The sequence below is a fragment of the Anomaloglossus baeobatrachus genome, chromosome 7 (assembly GCF_048569485.1).
Source record: "Anomaloglossus baeobatrachus isolate aAnoBae1 chromosome 7, aAnoBae1.hap1, whole genome shotgun sequence".
In the NCBI taxonomy this organism is placed as follows: Eukaryota; Metazoa; Chordata; class Amphibia; order Anura; family Aromobatidae; genus Anomaloglossus; species Anomaloglossus baeobatrachus.
In genome coordinates, this window is record NC_134359.1 from 181,956,477 (window position 1) to 181,969,223 (window position 12,747).

Sequence of the window (12,747 nt, forward strand, 5' to 3'; positions counted from 1 at the left end):
TTTTGCAGGGCGGGCTGGTCGTGCAGTTAGCAGGAGGCGGGGCCCGGACACGCTGACAGCCCGGGCCCCTCCCCTTTCATTTCTCTTCTCACCGGGCCCCATAGGGAGGGGGCGGGGACGTTGCACTGACAGCACCTGCAGTCCCATAGGGTCCCCAAGCTGGAGCGGGCCCCTAGAGCCTGAAAACGTGTTAACCCCTTAGCGACCTATGACGTACTGGGTACGTCATAGCTCCCTGGTACTTAAGGACCCATGACGTACCCAGCCTGGTGGCTGTGATCGGTTTGCAAATATCTTAGATTCGAGGAGGAGGGGCCCTCTGCCTGACCTCAGGAGGGGTGGTGTCTACTCCCCGGACCTAAGGAGGCTGTGATTGGCTGACTAACGCTATTCAGCCAATCACAGCCAGTGTAATGTTTTAGCCAGTGTAATGTTTCAGCCATTGAAAATGGCTAAAACATTAAAATCCAGCCATGTTCAGTGCAGCTGTAGCACCGATCATTGGCTGGAGCTGGGTGACCTCAGTTTCACCCGCCCCCAGCTCTGATTGGAGAGACCGGTCTTGTGACCGATCTCTCCAATCACTGTGGATCTGGGGCCGGTGACCGCTGCCCTCAGCTTCACTCCGGCGTCTGTGGAAGGTGAGGGGAGTGATCGGTAAGTTTAAAGACACTGTCTCCTTTCAGCCGCCGCCATTGCCCCAGCCCCCACCCATCAGCCGCCGGGCTGCAGCAGTCACTGCCCCCGATCCACCGTCACTGAACCCATCTGCTGCCTCCCCTCCATCTGCCACCGCTCTCCCCCATCAGCCGCTGCCCCTCCCTCATCTGCTGCCCCCTCTCCCACCTCTCACCTTCCTCCATCTGCTGTGACCCCCCTACCTGCTGTGACCCCCCCACCTACTGTGACCCCCACCTGCTGTGACCCCACCCCCACCTGCTGTGAACCCCCACCTGCTATGACCCCCCCACCTGCTGTGATCCCCACCACCTCTATCCGTCCCTCTGGCCGTCCGTCCCTCTGGCCGGCCGTCTCTCATCTATATGTAGCACCCACGGGGCAGGGGTTAAATGTTACTTGCCGCCGGGCCGGTGATGTCGGGTCAGGGGGATGTCACAGGTGGACCTGCTCGGCTTCGTGGCCTCGAGGTGTACAAAAAAAAAGGGGATTTGGATGATGGTGGGGGAATGATGAGGATGATAGTCTTGTGACGCCACCTGTGGTACGTGACGCAATCTGTGGTCGCTGTCCTCCGGGGCGGGTGGTGTTGCAGCAAGGATGGTTCTGCTCCCCACAGGTGGAATGGGGCCCTGGGAAGGATGATGAGGAGAGTAGTGGCCGTTTGCGCCGAAGTGCGGGGCGACTGCAATCAAAAGGCTGAATCAGCTGCTGTGGTTCCAGCCATGATGGGCCCCAGCTGAACCCAGATCTGTTGGAGGTTAGAACCGGTATGGTGGTCGATGGGTTCTTCCTTCCTGCGCCTTTAAAGATGGATCACCATGGCCTAATGCTGCTTGGGGACCCCGGTTTGTGTAGTGTTAGCTCCTGTCCCATGTGTAGGTGACGCGGGGCCGCTGTGGGGCTTGACTGTAATCATGACTCCGGACCCTATGTGGCACTGTGCTCCGGGATCTCGTGGTGGTCAGAGGGACATGCAATCCCCCTGTCCTGCAGATTCTGGTGATACAACGTGAAGTCTGTACCACCCTAAGTCTCTGCACCCTGAACCGCACCGGTCCCGCTCCTGTTCTCTCCTGCTGGAGAACACTAACTGTTTGTTGTGTAAGCTCCTAACTCCCCCTGGTGGCTGCTCCTCCCCCGGTTCCCTGTCACTAGTGGGTGGCTGCCCCCCATGTTTGGTGACTACCTTAATTACCTTGATTACCTACCCGACCCTAGCCTGGTCCCCAATGGGGAGGGCAACCTGGTTGTGTATATGAGTTTGTTTTGTGGAACTGGTACTGACCTCCTCTGGATCTAGGATGAGTACTGCACCTTAAGTGAGGTGCAGTACCCTGTGGTGACTGAAGCCTCAGGGGCGCCACATATCTATCTATCTATCTATCTATGATTCTATCTAGCCATCTATCTATGATTCTATCTATCTGCTGAAAGAGCATTAAAGGGAATCTGTCAGCAGGTTTTTGCTCCCCCATCTGAGAGCAGCATAAAGTAGAAACAGATATCCTGATTCCAGCGGTGTCACTTACTGGGCTGTTTGCTTTCATTGTGATAAAATCAATGTTTTCTCTGCTGCAGATCTAGCAATTATACAGAGCTCATGAATATACTGGACAACCTGCAGCATGACAAGTAGCCCTGTAATGATAATCTCCTGCTGATTAACCAGTGATGTTATCAAAACTATACTAAGCAGCCCAATAAGTGACAATCGCTGGAATCAGGATCTCTTCCCCTATGTTATGCTGCGCTCAGATTAGGTGTTAAAAACCTGGTGACAGATTCCCTTTGAAGGGGTTGTTAGGTCTAAATCCACAAGTCTGCATTATCACAATTTGGTTTCAATTAGTTTAAAAACTGTATGTTACACATTCCCTTAAAGAAAAAAAATAGACACGGTGTTCAATGTTAAGGGTTAATGTGTGATCGGTGAGGCTGTAGTGCAGAAGTGAAGTTTTTCCAAGCGTGGCGGTGGAACTGTGGAAGATTCGTGGGGTGGAGGCGGAGATGGGGTGGAGCCTCAAGAGGGCCCCGAACTTTTGCCAGTATGGGGCTCTGAAATTCCTAGTGGCAGCCCTGCCTGTCAGTGCTCAGATCTAACGCAGCACAATGCATCAAATTAGTCTGCCTGAGTCCCTTTAATTCAGGCATTTCTCTCTAAATTGCATTTACCTAAACTGACACCCGACTAACATACAGCTCTTACTAGACCGTTTACCCACCTGGAACTCCAGTCCACCCTGTCCAAAACTCCATTAAGAAAGCACCAGGCTCAGATGGCCTCCAATCAATAAAATATAGGTCCTTCTCTAAAATCTTAGCTCCACACTTACTTAACATATGTAATGCCATCCTTGCAGGCCACCCGTTCCCGAAACAGAAGAGCACATCTTGCTCATACATAAAAAGGCAAAGATCCCGAATCCTGTAGTAATTATAAGCCGATCTCCCTTCTTAATGTAGACCTAAAAATCTTCGCAAGTATGCTAGGCAAGCGAGTAACAGAACTGCTACCTAATCTTATCTCCTTAGATCAAACAGGGTTTATCAAAGGTAGAGAAGGAAAATATAATGCTATCCGCATTCTACACCTAATTCAATACGCTAACCTAATTTTACTGGGTACTCACACGGAAAAAGTGTTCGACAGGGTGGACTGGACATTCCTTCAAGAAGTTCTCATACATTTTTACTTCCCTTCACACTTCTCTCAGGCCATACTTCAAACGTACACACAGGGGCGTAACGACCGCGGTCGCAGAGGTCGCCACTGCGACCGGGCCCGCAGGGTTATAGGGGCCCGGCAGCCGCTCTGCAGAGCCGGCTGCCGGGCCCCTATGTGTAGTGCCGCTGTGTAGTGGCCGGCCTGTGAGAGGGGCTCTCTGACCTGCGGCAGAGCAGAAGTGCTCCTGCACAGCACACGGAATCCATCCTTCCAGGACCTGCGATGATGTCACGCCCATGTGACTGTGTGGGCGGAGACACAGGATGCCGGGGAGAAAGCAAGATACTGAATCCTGAACGATTTTGGACATGAGGGGACTGCAGGGTGAGTGGCAGATGAGGGCTGCAGACTGTGACAGAAGGTTGTGAAGGGGTGCAGAGTGTTTGAGAGGGGTAAGTTGAGGTACAGGCAGCAGGGTGTGAGACATATGAGGGTGTAGTGTGTGTGATATGGGGGGTGCAGGCTGTATGGGGAGCAGGGGTGTGACATATGGGGGCAGGGGCGTAACTACCGCGGTCCTAGGGGTCGGAAGGAGAAGAGAGGTACTTGTTTTTTTATTTTGCTGGCTGCATGACACATGGAAACCCTGGTGGGGCTGGCTGCATGACATAGAGGCCCTGGGGGGGGCTGGCTGCATGACACCTGGGGGTACTGGCTGCATGACACATGGAGGCCCAAAGGGGGGGGGGCTGGCTGCATGACACCTGGGGCTACTGGCTGCATGACACATGGAGGCCCGGGGGGGGGCTGGCTGCATGACACATAGAGGCCCTGGGGGGGCTGGCTGCATGACCCCTGGGGGGGCTGGCTGCATGACACATGGAGGCCCTGGTGGGGCTGGCTGCATGACACAGAGGCCCTGGGGGTGCTGACTGCATGACACATTGAGGCCCAGGGGGGGTCTGGCTGCATGACACATGGAGGCCCTGGGGGGGCTGGCTGCATGACACATGGAGGCCCTGGGGGGGCTGGCTGCATGATACCTGGGGGGGCTGGCTGCATGATACATGGAGGCCCTGGGGGGGCTGGCTGCATGACACCTGGGGGGGCTGGCTGCATGATACATGGAGGCCCTGGGGGGGCTGGCTGCATGACACCTGGGGGGGCTGGCTGCATGACACATTGAGGCCCTGGGGGGGGGGGCTGGCTGCATGATACATGGAGGTCTATGGCACTGCATAATAAACATGAAGGACACCTTATACATGGACTAGGGGTGCATTATACATGGAGGTTTATGGAGCTGCATTATACAAAATGAAGGACACCTTATACATGGAATATAGGGGTGCATTATACATGGAGGAGTATGGGGCTGCATAATACAATATGATGATTTATGGGGCTGCATTATAATACATGGAGGACTATGGAGCCTACCTTATACATGGACTATGGGGGTTATAAAACATGGAGGACTGTGGTGCAGTATAAAATATGGAGAACTATGGGGTGAATTATAATACATCGAGAACTATGGGAAATGCATTGTAATACATGGAGGACTATGGGAGTGCATTCTAATATATGACGGGTTATGTGGGACCCTTTATACTATATGGAAGGCTATGTGGGGGCCATTATAGTATTTGGAGAACTATATACGAGGGGGGACAAAGATACAAGCAGGGGATGGGAATGTTTTGTGGTGAAGGGGAAAAGGCTCTTTCTCTCAGCACCCAGCTTTCCCATGCTCTGCTATACATCTTCTCTCAGCACCCAACTTTCCCATGCTCTGCTATACATCTCTCAGCACCCAGCTTTCCCATGTTCTGCTATACATCTTCTCTCAGCACCCAGCTTTCCCATGCTCTGCTATACATCTTCTCTCAGCACCCAGCTTTCCCATGCTCTGCTATACATCTTCTCTCAGCACCCAGCTTTCCCATGCTCTGCTGTACATCTCTCAGCACCCAGCTTTCCCATGCTCTGATATGGGAAAGCTGGGTGCTGAGGGTAAGATGTATAGCAGAGCATGGGGAAGCTGGGTGGTGAGGGTAAGATGTGTAGCAGAGCATGGGGAAGCTGGGTGCCGAGGACAAGATGGATATCAGAACATAGGAAAGCTGGGTGCTGATAGAGGGATTTCAGATCATGGGAAACCTGGGTGCTGTGGGTAAAAGCCAAGTGTCAGCGTCATTATCCTGTACACTGAGTGTCAGTGTCATTATCCCGTACCCTAAGTGTCGGGGTACGTAGAGGGGGGCCCCGGTCCAAATTTCGCATCAGGGCCCATCAAACTCTAGTTACGCCACTGCGTACACACATCCATTGGCGACAATTAAACTCAACAACTCCCTAACTGACTCTTTCGACATCCAGAACGGAACCAGACAGGGGTGCCCGCTATCCCTCGTTTTCTTTGATTTGGCGATGGAACCCCTAAACAAGTAATCAGAAACTGTGAACATATTCAAAGATTTAAGATAGGGGATACAACACATAAAACCACAGCATTCGCTGATGACCTATTCATAATCATGTCCCAATCTAGTAAAGGTCTCCCCCTCTTATGTTTATTTTGGAAGAATATGGTTCCTCGTCCAACTTTAAAATGAATCCATCTAATTCTGAAGCCCTCAATTTAAACATCCCCACCCACTCAATCAACCGTCTCAAGTATAACTTCCCATTTAGCTGGCCACCTAAGTACATTACCTATTTGGTTATCAGGATTGGAAGAAACTCTACAGAACATTTTGAACTTAATTTGAAACCTCTTCTACCTAAGACTTCTGAAAGGATCAAGTCCTTGAGAGCACCATTCTTGGCATGGATCGGGAGGAAGAACTTGGTAAAGAGTATAATCCTCCCAAAATGTATTTATTTGTTCCAGATGCTTCCCATCTTGATCTCCAAATCTTTTCTATCCAAGGCTAACTCATTAATCTATAACTACATTTGGAATAATAATAGGCCATACATTAATTCTCACACCATCTATTTACCCAAAAATAAAGGAGGAACGGGCACTCCGAATCTCCACAAATACTACCAGGCTGTCCTTGCTGGTAGAATCCTTGACTGTTTCCGGAAACCAAAGGGAAAGCTGTGGGTTGCTATTGAGGACTTTATGTCCCCTGTCCCTCTTTGCTCTATATTATGCTCACCACCTGGTTATAGTACTAAAGGGAAAATAAATAAATCAACTAACTAGAGCTGCAGTATAGGGCTGGAGAACCCTTGCTAATACAATAGTGCCACACCTATCCCCTCTGACTTGTCTCAGACATATTGAAAATACACTCTTTGAACCCTAACACAAGGGCCACGGGCCAATCTCCTAATCTAGATAAAGCGGTTAGCAACTTACTAAAAGAAGGCTCATTAATGACCTATCAAGAAATGAGGGAATGTCCCACCTTTGCAAACTTATCCTTCTTACATTATAACAGGATAAAAAATGTCATCCTTCACTCTCAATCAAGTGGCAACCTGCTTAGATCATCCACAAAGTATGAGGCCATGTGCTCCCAAGCTCAAGTCCCCCAGGAAGGTCCTCTCGCAAATTTAAAATTTGCTTCTCACCTAAAATACTTCAGAGAGAAGGTTATTTGCGACAGGCTGGAAGAAAGACCTGGGCATTACATTCATGGACTCTAAAATTAACCTCATATATGACCTCTCATATGGTCTCTCACAATACATTAGGTTTCAAGAAAACTCATACAAAGTGGTCTCCCGCTGGTACACAACTCCATTTCAATCACACCAATGGCACCCATCCTCCTCTCCTGTCTGCTGGAGGTGGGAAATTGAAGTAGGGATTTATTTTCACTTATGGTGGACTTGCCCCTCTCTTTGCGTCTTTTGGTGTGATATTTCATCACTCATTTCATACCACACATGTTCTCAAGTCCAGTTAGCCCCAGATGTGGCCCTGCTCAACCTCTCCATCTGGCCAGACAAGAAACCCTCATCTCAACTGGCTGCTTTTGTTGTGTCCGCGGGAAAACTCTGATTCCAACTCACTGGCTCGTGACCACCAGCCCATCCCAAGAAACATCTAAGTAAAATTGACCTTCTGTATCGTACATTGGAATTGTCCACCCTTACACAACACAATTTGGCTTCTTTCCGGAAGATCTGGAGCCCAAGGACAGATTACAGAACATCGACAGAGTTTATCTCTGAAATTGCATCAACGTCTACAACGGGTGATTGACCAGTAAACTCTGAGACTATACTGTTGCATACTTACATTTATTTTGAGCCATCTGAGCCAAATCCGCAAAACCTAACCCCACATTCCTCCCCTTCCCACTATTCATTTTCTCCTACGTCTACCCCAGTCTTCTTTGTTATTATTAGCGCATATCCTCAATATTGTCTACTATAATATTAATAATAATATTTATTCATTTATATAGAGCTATTAATTCCACAGCGCTTTACATACATTGGCAACACTGTCCCCATTGGGGGCTCACAATCTAAAGTCCCTAACAGTATCTCTTTGAAGTGTGGGAGGAGACCGGAGAACCCGGAGGAAAACCACGCAAACACAGGGAGAACATAAAAACTCCTTGCAGATGTCGTCCATGGTGGGATTTGAACCCAACCCACTGAGCCACTGCCCACTATGCCCTTAGAGTTATTTTTCTTTATCTTAGACTGCAGGTATCCTCTCTTCTCTTTTAATCGTTCAAAGGTCATTTGATTATAGTTCCATTCTATATTCACCAGGTTGTGTTAATTTAACCAATGTTAGTAGAGAAGTTAGGCCATTAAATGACAGTTGTAAAGTCACGACTCTTTGGACAACACTGCTGTAATTGCTACCTGTACACTCGACTCTGTTGTCTGCATTAAATAATGTTGTACTTTGCATTGTGCCCTAGTGGACTGTTTGTTTAAATGAAAAACTTAAATAAAACATTGAAAAGAAAAGAAAGGAAACTACTGGTTCCGGTTATCTGTGAGTCCACTCATCACCACACAAAATATTGACCATTTTCAATTAGAGGTGTACTCACTTTTGTTGCTAGTAGTTTAGATATTAAATGTACACTGTTATACAAGCTGTACACTGACTAATTTACATTGTATCGAAGTGTCATATTTTCAGTGTTGTAATATGAACAAATAAAATATTTTCATTTTTTGTGAGATACAGCACATTGAGGGCTTCATCTTTCCAAATCTCAAATGTGCCATGAACAGAGTCTTATTCAGACAGCTACATTTACGAACATCTTCCTACATAAATACCAGTTAGCAGATTCACATACGTCAGCTGCTTCCACAGCAAAAAAAAAAAGAAAAGAAAAAGAAACTACTACTAAATGATGGTAGTTAAAAACAGGGTGTGATTTTCCAAGCTCCATCATAAGGATACGTGCCCATGATCAGTGTTTGCAGTGTTTTGAATGTAGCGTTTTTCTGCTGCGTCCAAAACGCTGCATTCAAAACGCTAGTGTACAAGCATAGTGGAAGAGATATTCCTATAAATCCCGTGCCCACTGTGCTTGTTTTTTTCCACAGCAAACAATGACCTGCGGTGCGTCTTTCCAAGCCCCATCATGTCAAATTTTTGCTTCGGATTCGCATGCGTCTCCGTAAGGAGAACACAAGCTAGAGACCACAGTGCACTGAACCCTGATCGTGGGTACGAGCAGCAGCGGTCTTCTGCATTCTCCTATGGAGGAGACTCGCAGACCCGCAGGTCAGGACCTGCTGTATCTAGGATGAAGCGAGTCCTGATCGTGAGCACATACCCTACTTGGGACTTATATAGCCAGTTTCCTAACTACCAAGTGGCCCCTTCCAACACTCCTCTGTCATCACAAGCACAGGCTTCATCTGAGACTACTTACTATCAATCCATACTTGAATGGCAAAGATAAAATGTGAAGGCTACTCATAGTGTAGAGCACTACGAAAAGCTACTCCTACTTCTAAATTAACGGGAAATAACAAAAATATCACAAAGTGGTAAATATTTTTACATAGGTCTATCAGATTGACAGAATCCCTTTAACTTTCATTGTCTGAAGATAGATTGGTTAGCCCATGTTAATACACAGTTAAAATAGGTCATTATTAAGATAATTAGCACCTGACACAATATGATATAAAACCGCTAAGTTCTAACTTATAATAGGCTAATTAGGCTTCCTTTTTACAGGCGAATAACAAAAGCAATCGATGCTATTCTGTACAATATAAACGTGACTAAATGGAAACAAAATTTTGCGTCAAAAAAGCCTATCTTTAACACACTTTTTCTACAGGTATCTCACACTAGTTCTTTCCTACAGTCAAAATAGTGTAACATTCTGCATTATTCCATCCAGTAAACAATAAGGAACCTTGTTGGACCAAATGTAACTTAATAGTAATCCTGAAGATTCAATACAAAATGAATCATAGGTTGTGTAAATATAGAAAGCAATGACTATATTTCTATAAAATATGCTAACGTGCTTCATACAAAACAAGAACATTACCTTTTCAGAAGCTGTTGCCAGTTTTGTGCCACTTGCATCAAAAGCCAAAGCTGCAAGAGGGCTATTATGGGCAGGAATCATATTAGCTGCTCTCTGCAAAGTATAAATAGTGGAAACAATTTTATTTAAAGGGGTTGTGACAAGACACAATGTGTTGTGAAAAGGTGATAAACAGTTATAAATGTTTTCAGGAAATAAATCCAGTGAATAATAAACAAAAAATACCTTTTTAGAATATTTCTTGTTCACTTGCAACTAGTGATGGGCGATCCCCCCGATGTTCGGGATCGGGAGGCTCGCCCAAACGTTTTGTAAAGATCGAGATCGGGATCAAGATAACGCAAGCTTGCGTCCGAACACCGAACTCAGCCTTTACAGTTATGGGATAGGAGGGGGGGATGTAAAATAAAGAATATAGTTAATAATAAACATTGTCCTTATACTTACAGGTACTGCGACACACGCTGCAGACTGTCTACCGTCAGCTTCAGCTTTCGAGTCCGATCATTGGTGTGCCCCCGGGTTACAGGACCTTCCATGACGTCATAGCCATGTGACCAGTCTGGTGTGAATGTTGTACAGACATTGGCTTACAGACTGATCCCATGGCTGTGATGTCAGCGAAGATCCTGTTGACTGCACTTTGTTACTGTGTGAGTGTCGCATCGCATCACCCAGCACAGCGCACACTCTCCCGACAGGAGCGGGTCGGCTGCATGTATTCCTATGCAGCTGAGGTGCTTCTGTCCGGAGAGCGTCAGGCCATACCGGCTGATACCGATGCGAGACACAAGTGGAATCATCCCTTCACTGTCAGCCTGCTTCTCGCTCTGTACAGAGTGATTAAGCAGAGCTGACAATGCTCTACCTGTGGACTACGTCGGACTAAAAAAATTTTTTTATAATAAAGATGGAGTCTCTAAATGTTTTTTTTTTGTTTTATTTCTAATAAAAAAAATTTCTATGTGTTGTGTTTTTTTTTTACTGTTTATTAGAAATTCATGGTGGCCATGTCAAATTTGGCATGACGCCATGAATTTCGGGCTTAGTACCATCTGAGAGTACAAAGCAGGTATTAACAAATTAAAAAAAGGGGGGGGTGTTTCTTTCAGCCTACCTATTCAGTGTCAATATTACTGGCTTTGAGTCCACTTGTGTGATACCAATGTGATATGACTGAAAGAATGTGTGATTAGATAGGAATCAAATCATAATCATAAGATAGGAGTGATCCCAGATATTATTTGATCCATCAATAATTCAGTATCAAAGAAGATGTCCTTTGGAGGGCCAAAATGATGACCAAGGAATACATGTCTTGAAGCAGTTGAAGATAAAGGAAGTAACATTTACAGTTCCACTTACAGGAAACTTGTGGTTAGCTTAAAGACAGTTTTAAGGATGAAATTTACGGCTCATTGCAATATTTCACTAACACTGGTCAAACTGTGGTCAGCCAGTTGTCAACTGGCAGGATGTGCAGGAAATGTGCAAGAAGCTGCCGTTACCTACAACATTTTGTGGTCAAGTTACATGAACATGACTCAGCTGTCACATGCTGGTGACCATTTAGACACAACCTACAATATTTTCCTATAAAAAATACACCAGACTCACTTAATGGTAGGGAAATACCTTCCAGGACATTGAAGTGTACGTACGCACTGTTCCTGTGATGCCATGCCATGTTGATTCCTTATCATTAACTCGAGTCCCTCCGATGTGAAAGGATTGCTACAACATAACGGTAATGTTGATGCATATTTCTGTTATTGTATAAGTTTCTATGACTATAGTTCTTATGCCTATGTACCATTGACTATATATATATTCATGTGCTATTAAAATAAATAGTATCTTGCTATAAAGAATATTAGTATTCGTGCCTGATTAGGATATCAGTGAGCGCTTCGTAAGTACGGGCTTTCAGCCCCCTTTTTAGTAGAATTTAGCAAGACATAAATTGGCGTAGTCAGCAGGATTACTTCTATAAGAAGTAATTAAACGAATTTTTGTAATTTAGAAGTTAAAAACATATATTTGGCAAATTTCCAGATATATTTTTTCAATCTTTTTGCATAGTGTGAAAATGTTCAGAAAACGTAAGGATAATGTTAAGGAGGTTGTTGTGGAGATCCCCGGCTGGACTGAGGCTCCCTACAATCTTATAGCACATGAATTGGTCAATTGTGGATTGGCAGAACAATGGCAGAATAAGCTTAAGGGTTGTGAAGCTACTGATGTTGTGAATGTACTCAGTGGTGCCCCTGTGAAAACAGGTGATGTAGTGTCTTGTGGATTGGCAGAACAATGGCAGGACAAGCTTAAGGGTATTGAAGCTACTGATGTTGTGAATGTACTCAGTGGTGCCCCTGTGAAAACAGGTGATGTAGTGTCTTGTGAATTGGCAGAACAATGGCAGGACAAGCTTAAGGGTAGTGAAACTACTGATGTGAATGTATTCGGTAGTGTCCCTGTGAAAACAGGTGATGTAGTGTCTTTAGCACGGCACAAACAATGGCAGGATAAGCTTATGGGTAGTGAAGCTACTGATGTTGTGAATGTATTCGGTAGTGTCCCTGTGAAAACAGGTGATGTTGTGTCTTTAGCACGGCACATCTGGATTTTGGCAAGTGCATATAGTGTAATGCATGAGCGTAATCTAAATATGCAGAAGAAAAGTTCCCAGGTGGAACAAAAGATGATAGAATTAGGTGGCCTGAAAACAGTTATGGAATGTAATACCAGACTGTTGAAGGATAAATTGGAACATTATCAGAATGTGGCACAAAAAGCTGCCATAAAAATTGCTCAAAATAAGTACAAGAAAAGAAGAGGAAAAGTAAATAAAACCAAAGTACATAAAAGTATCGTCTCAGCTTCTATAAACTG

General features: G+C 45.8%; 1 protein-coding gene across 2 annotated transcripts in view; it reads right to left on the reverse strand.

Moving 5' to 3' along the window:
• The window catches only part of WIPI2 (WD repeat domain, phosphoinositide interacting 2), a 738,254-nt gene that overhangs the window by 314,582 nt on the left and 410,925 nt on the right, over positions 1 to 12,747 (reverse strand). For both annotated transcript variants that reach the window (XM_075319053.1, XM_075319052.1), the window contains exon 6: positions 9,856 to 9,948. In XM_075319053.1, coding sequence (XP_075175168.1) covers positions 9,856 to 9,948 — 93 coding nt within the window. The remainder of the gene's footprint in view (positions 1 to 9,855; positions 9,949 to 12,747) is intronic.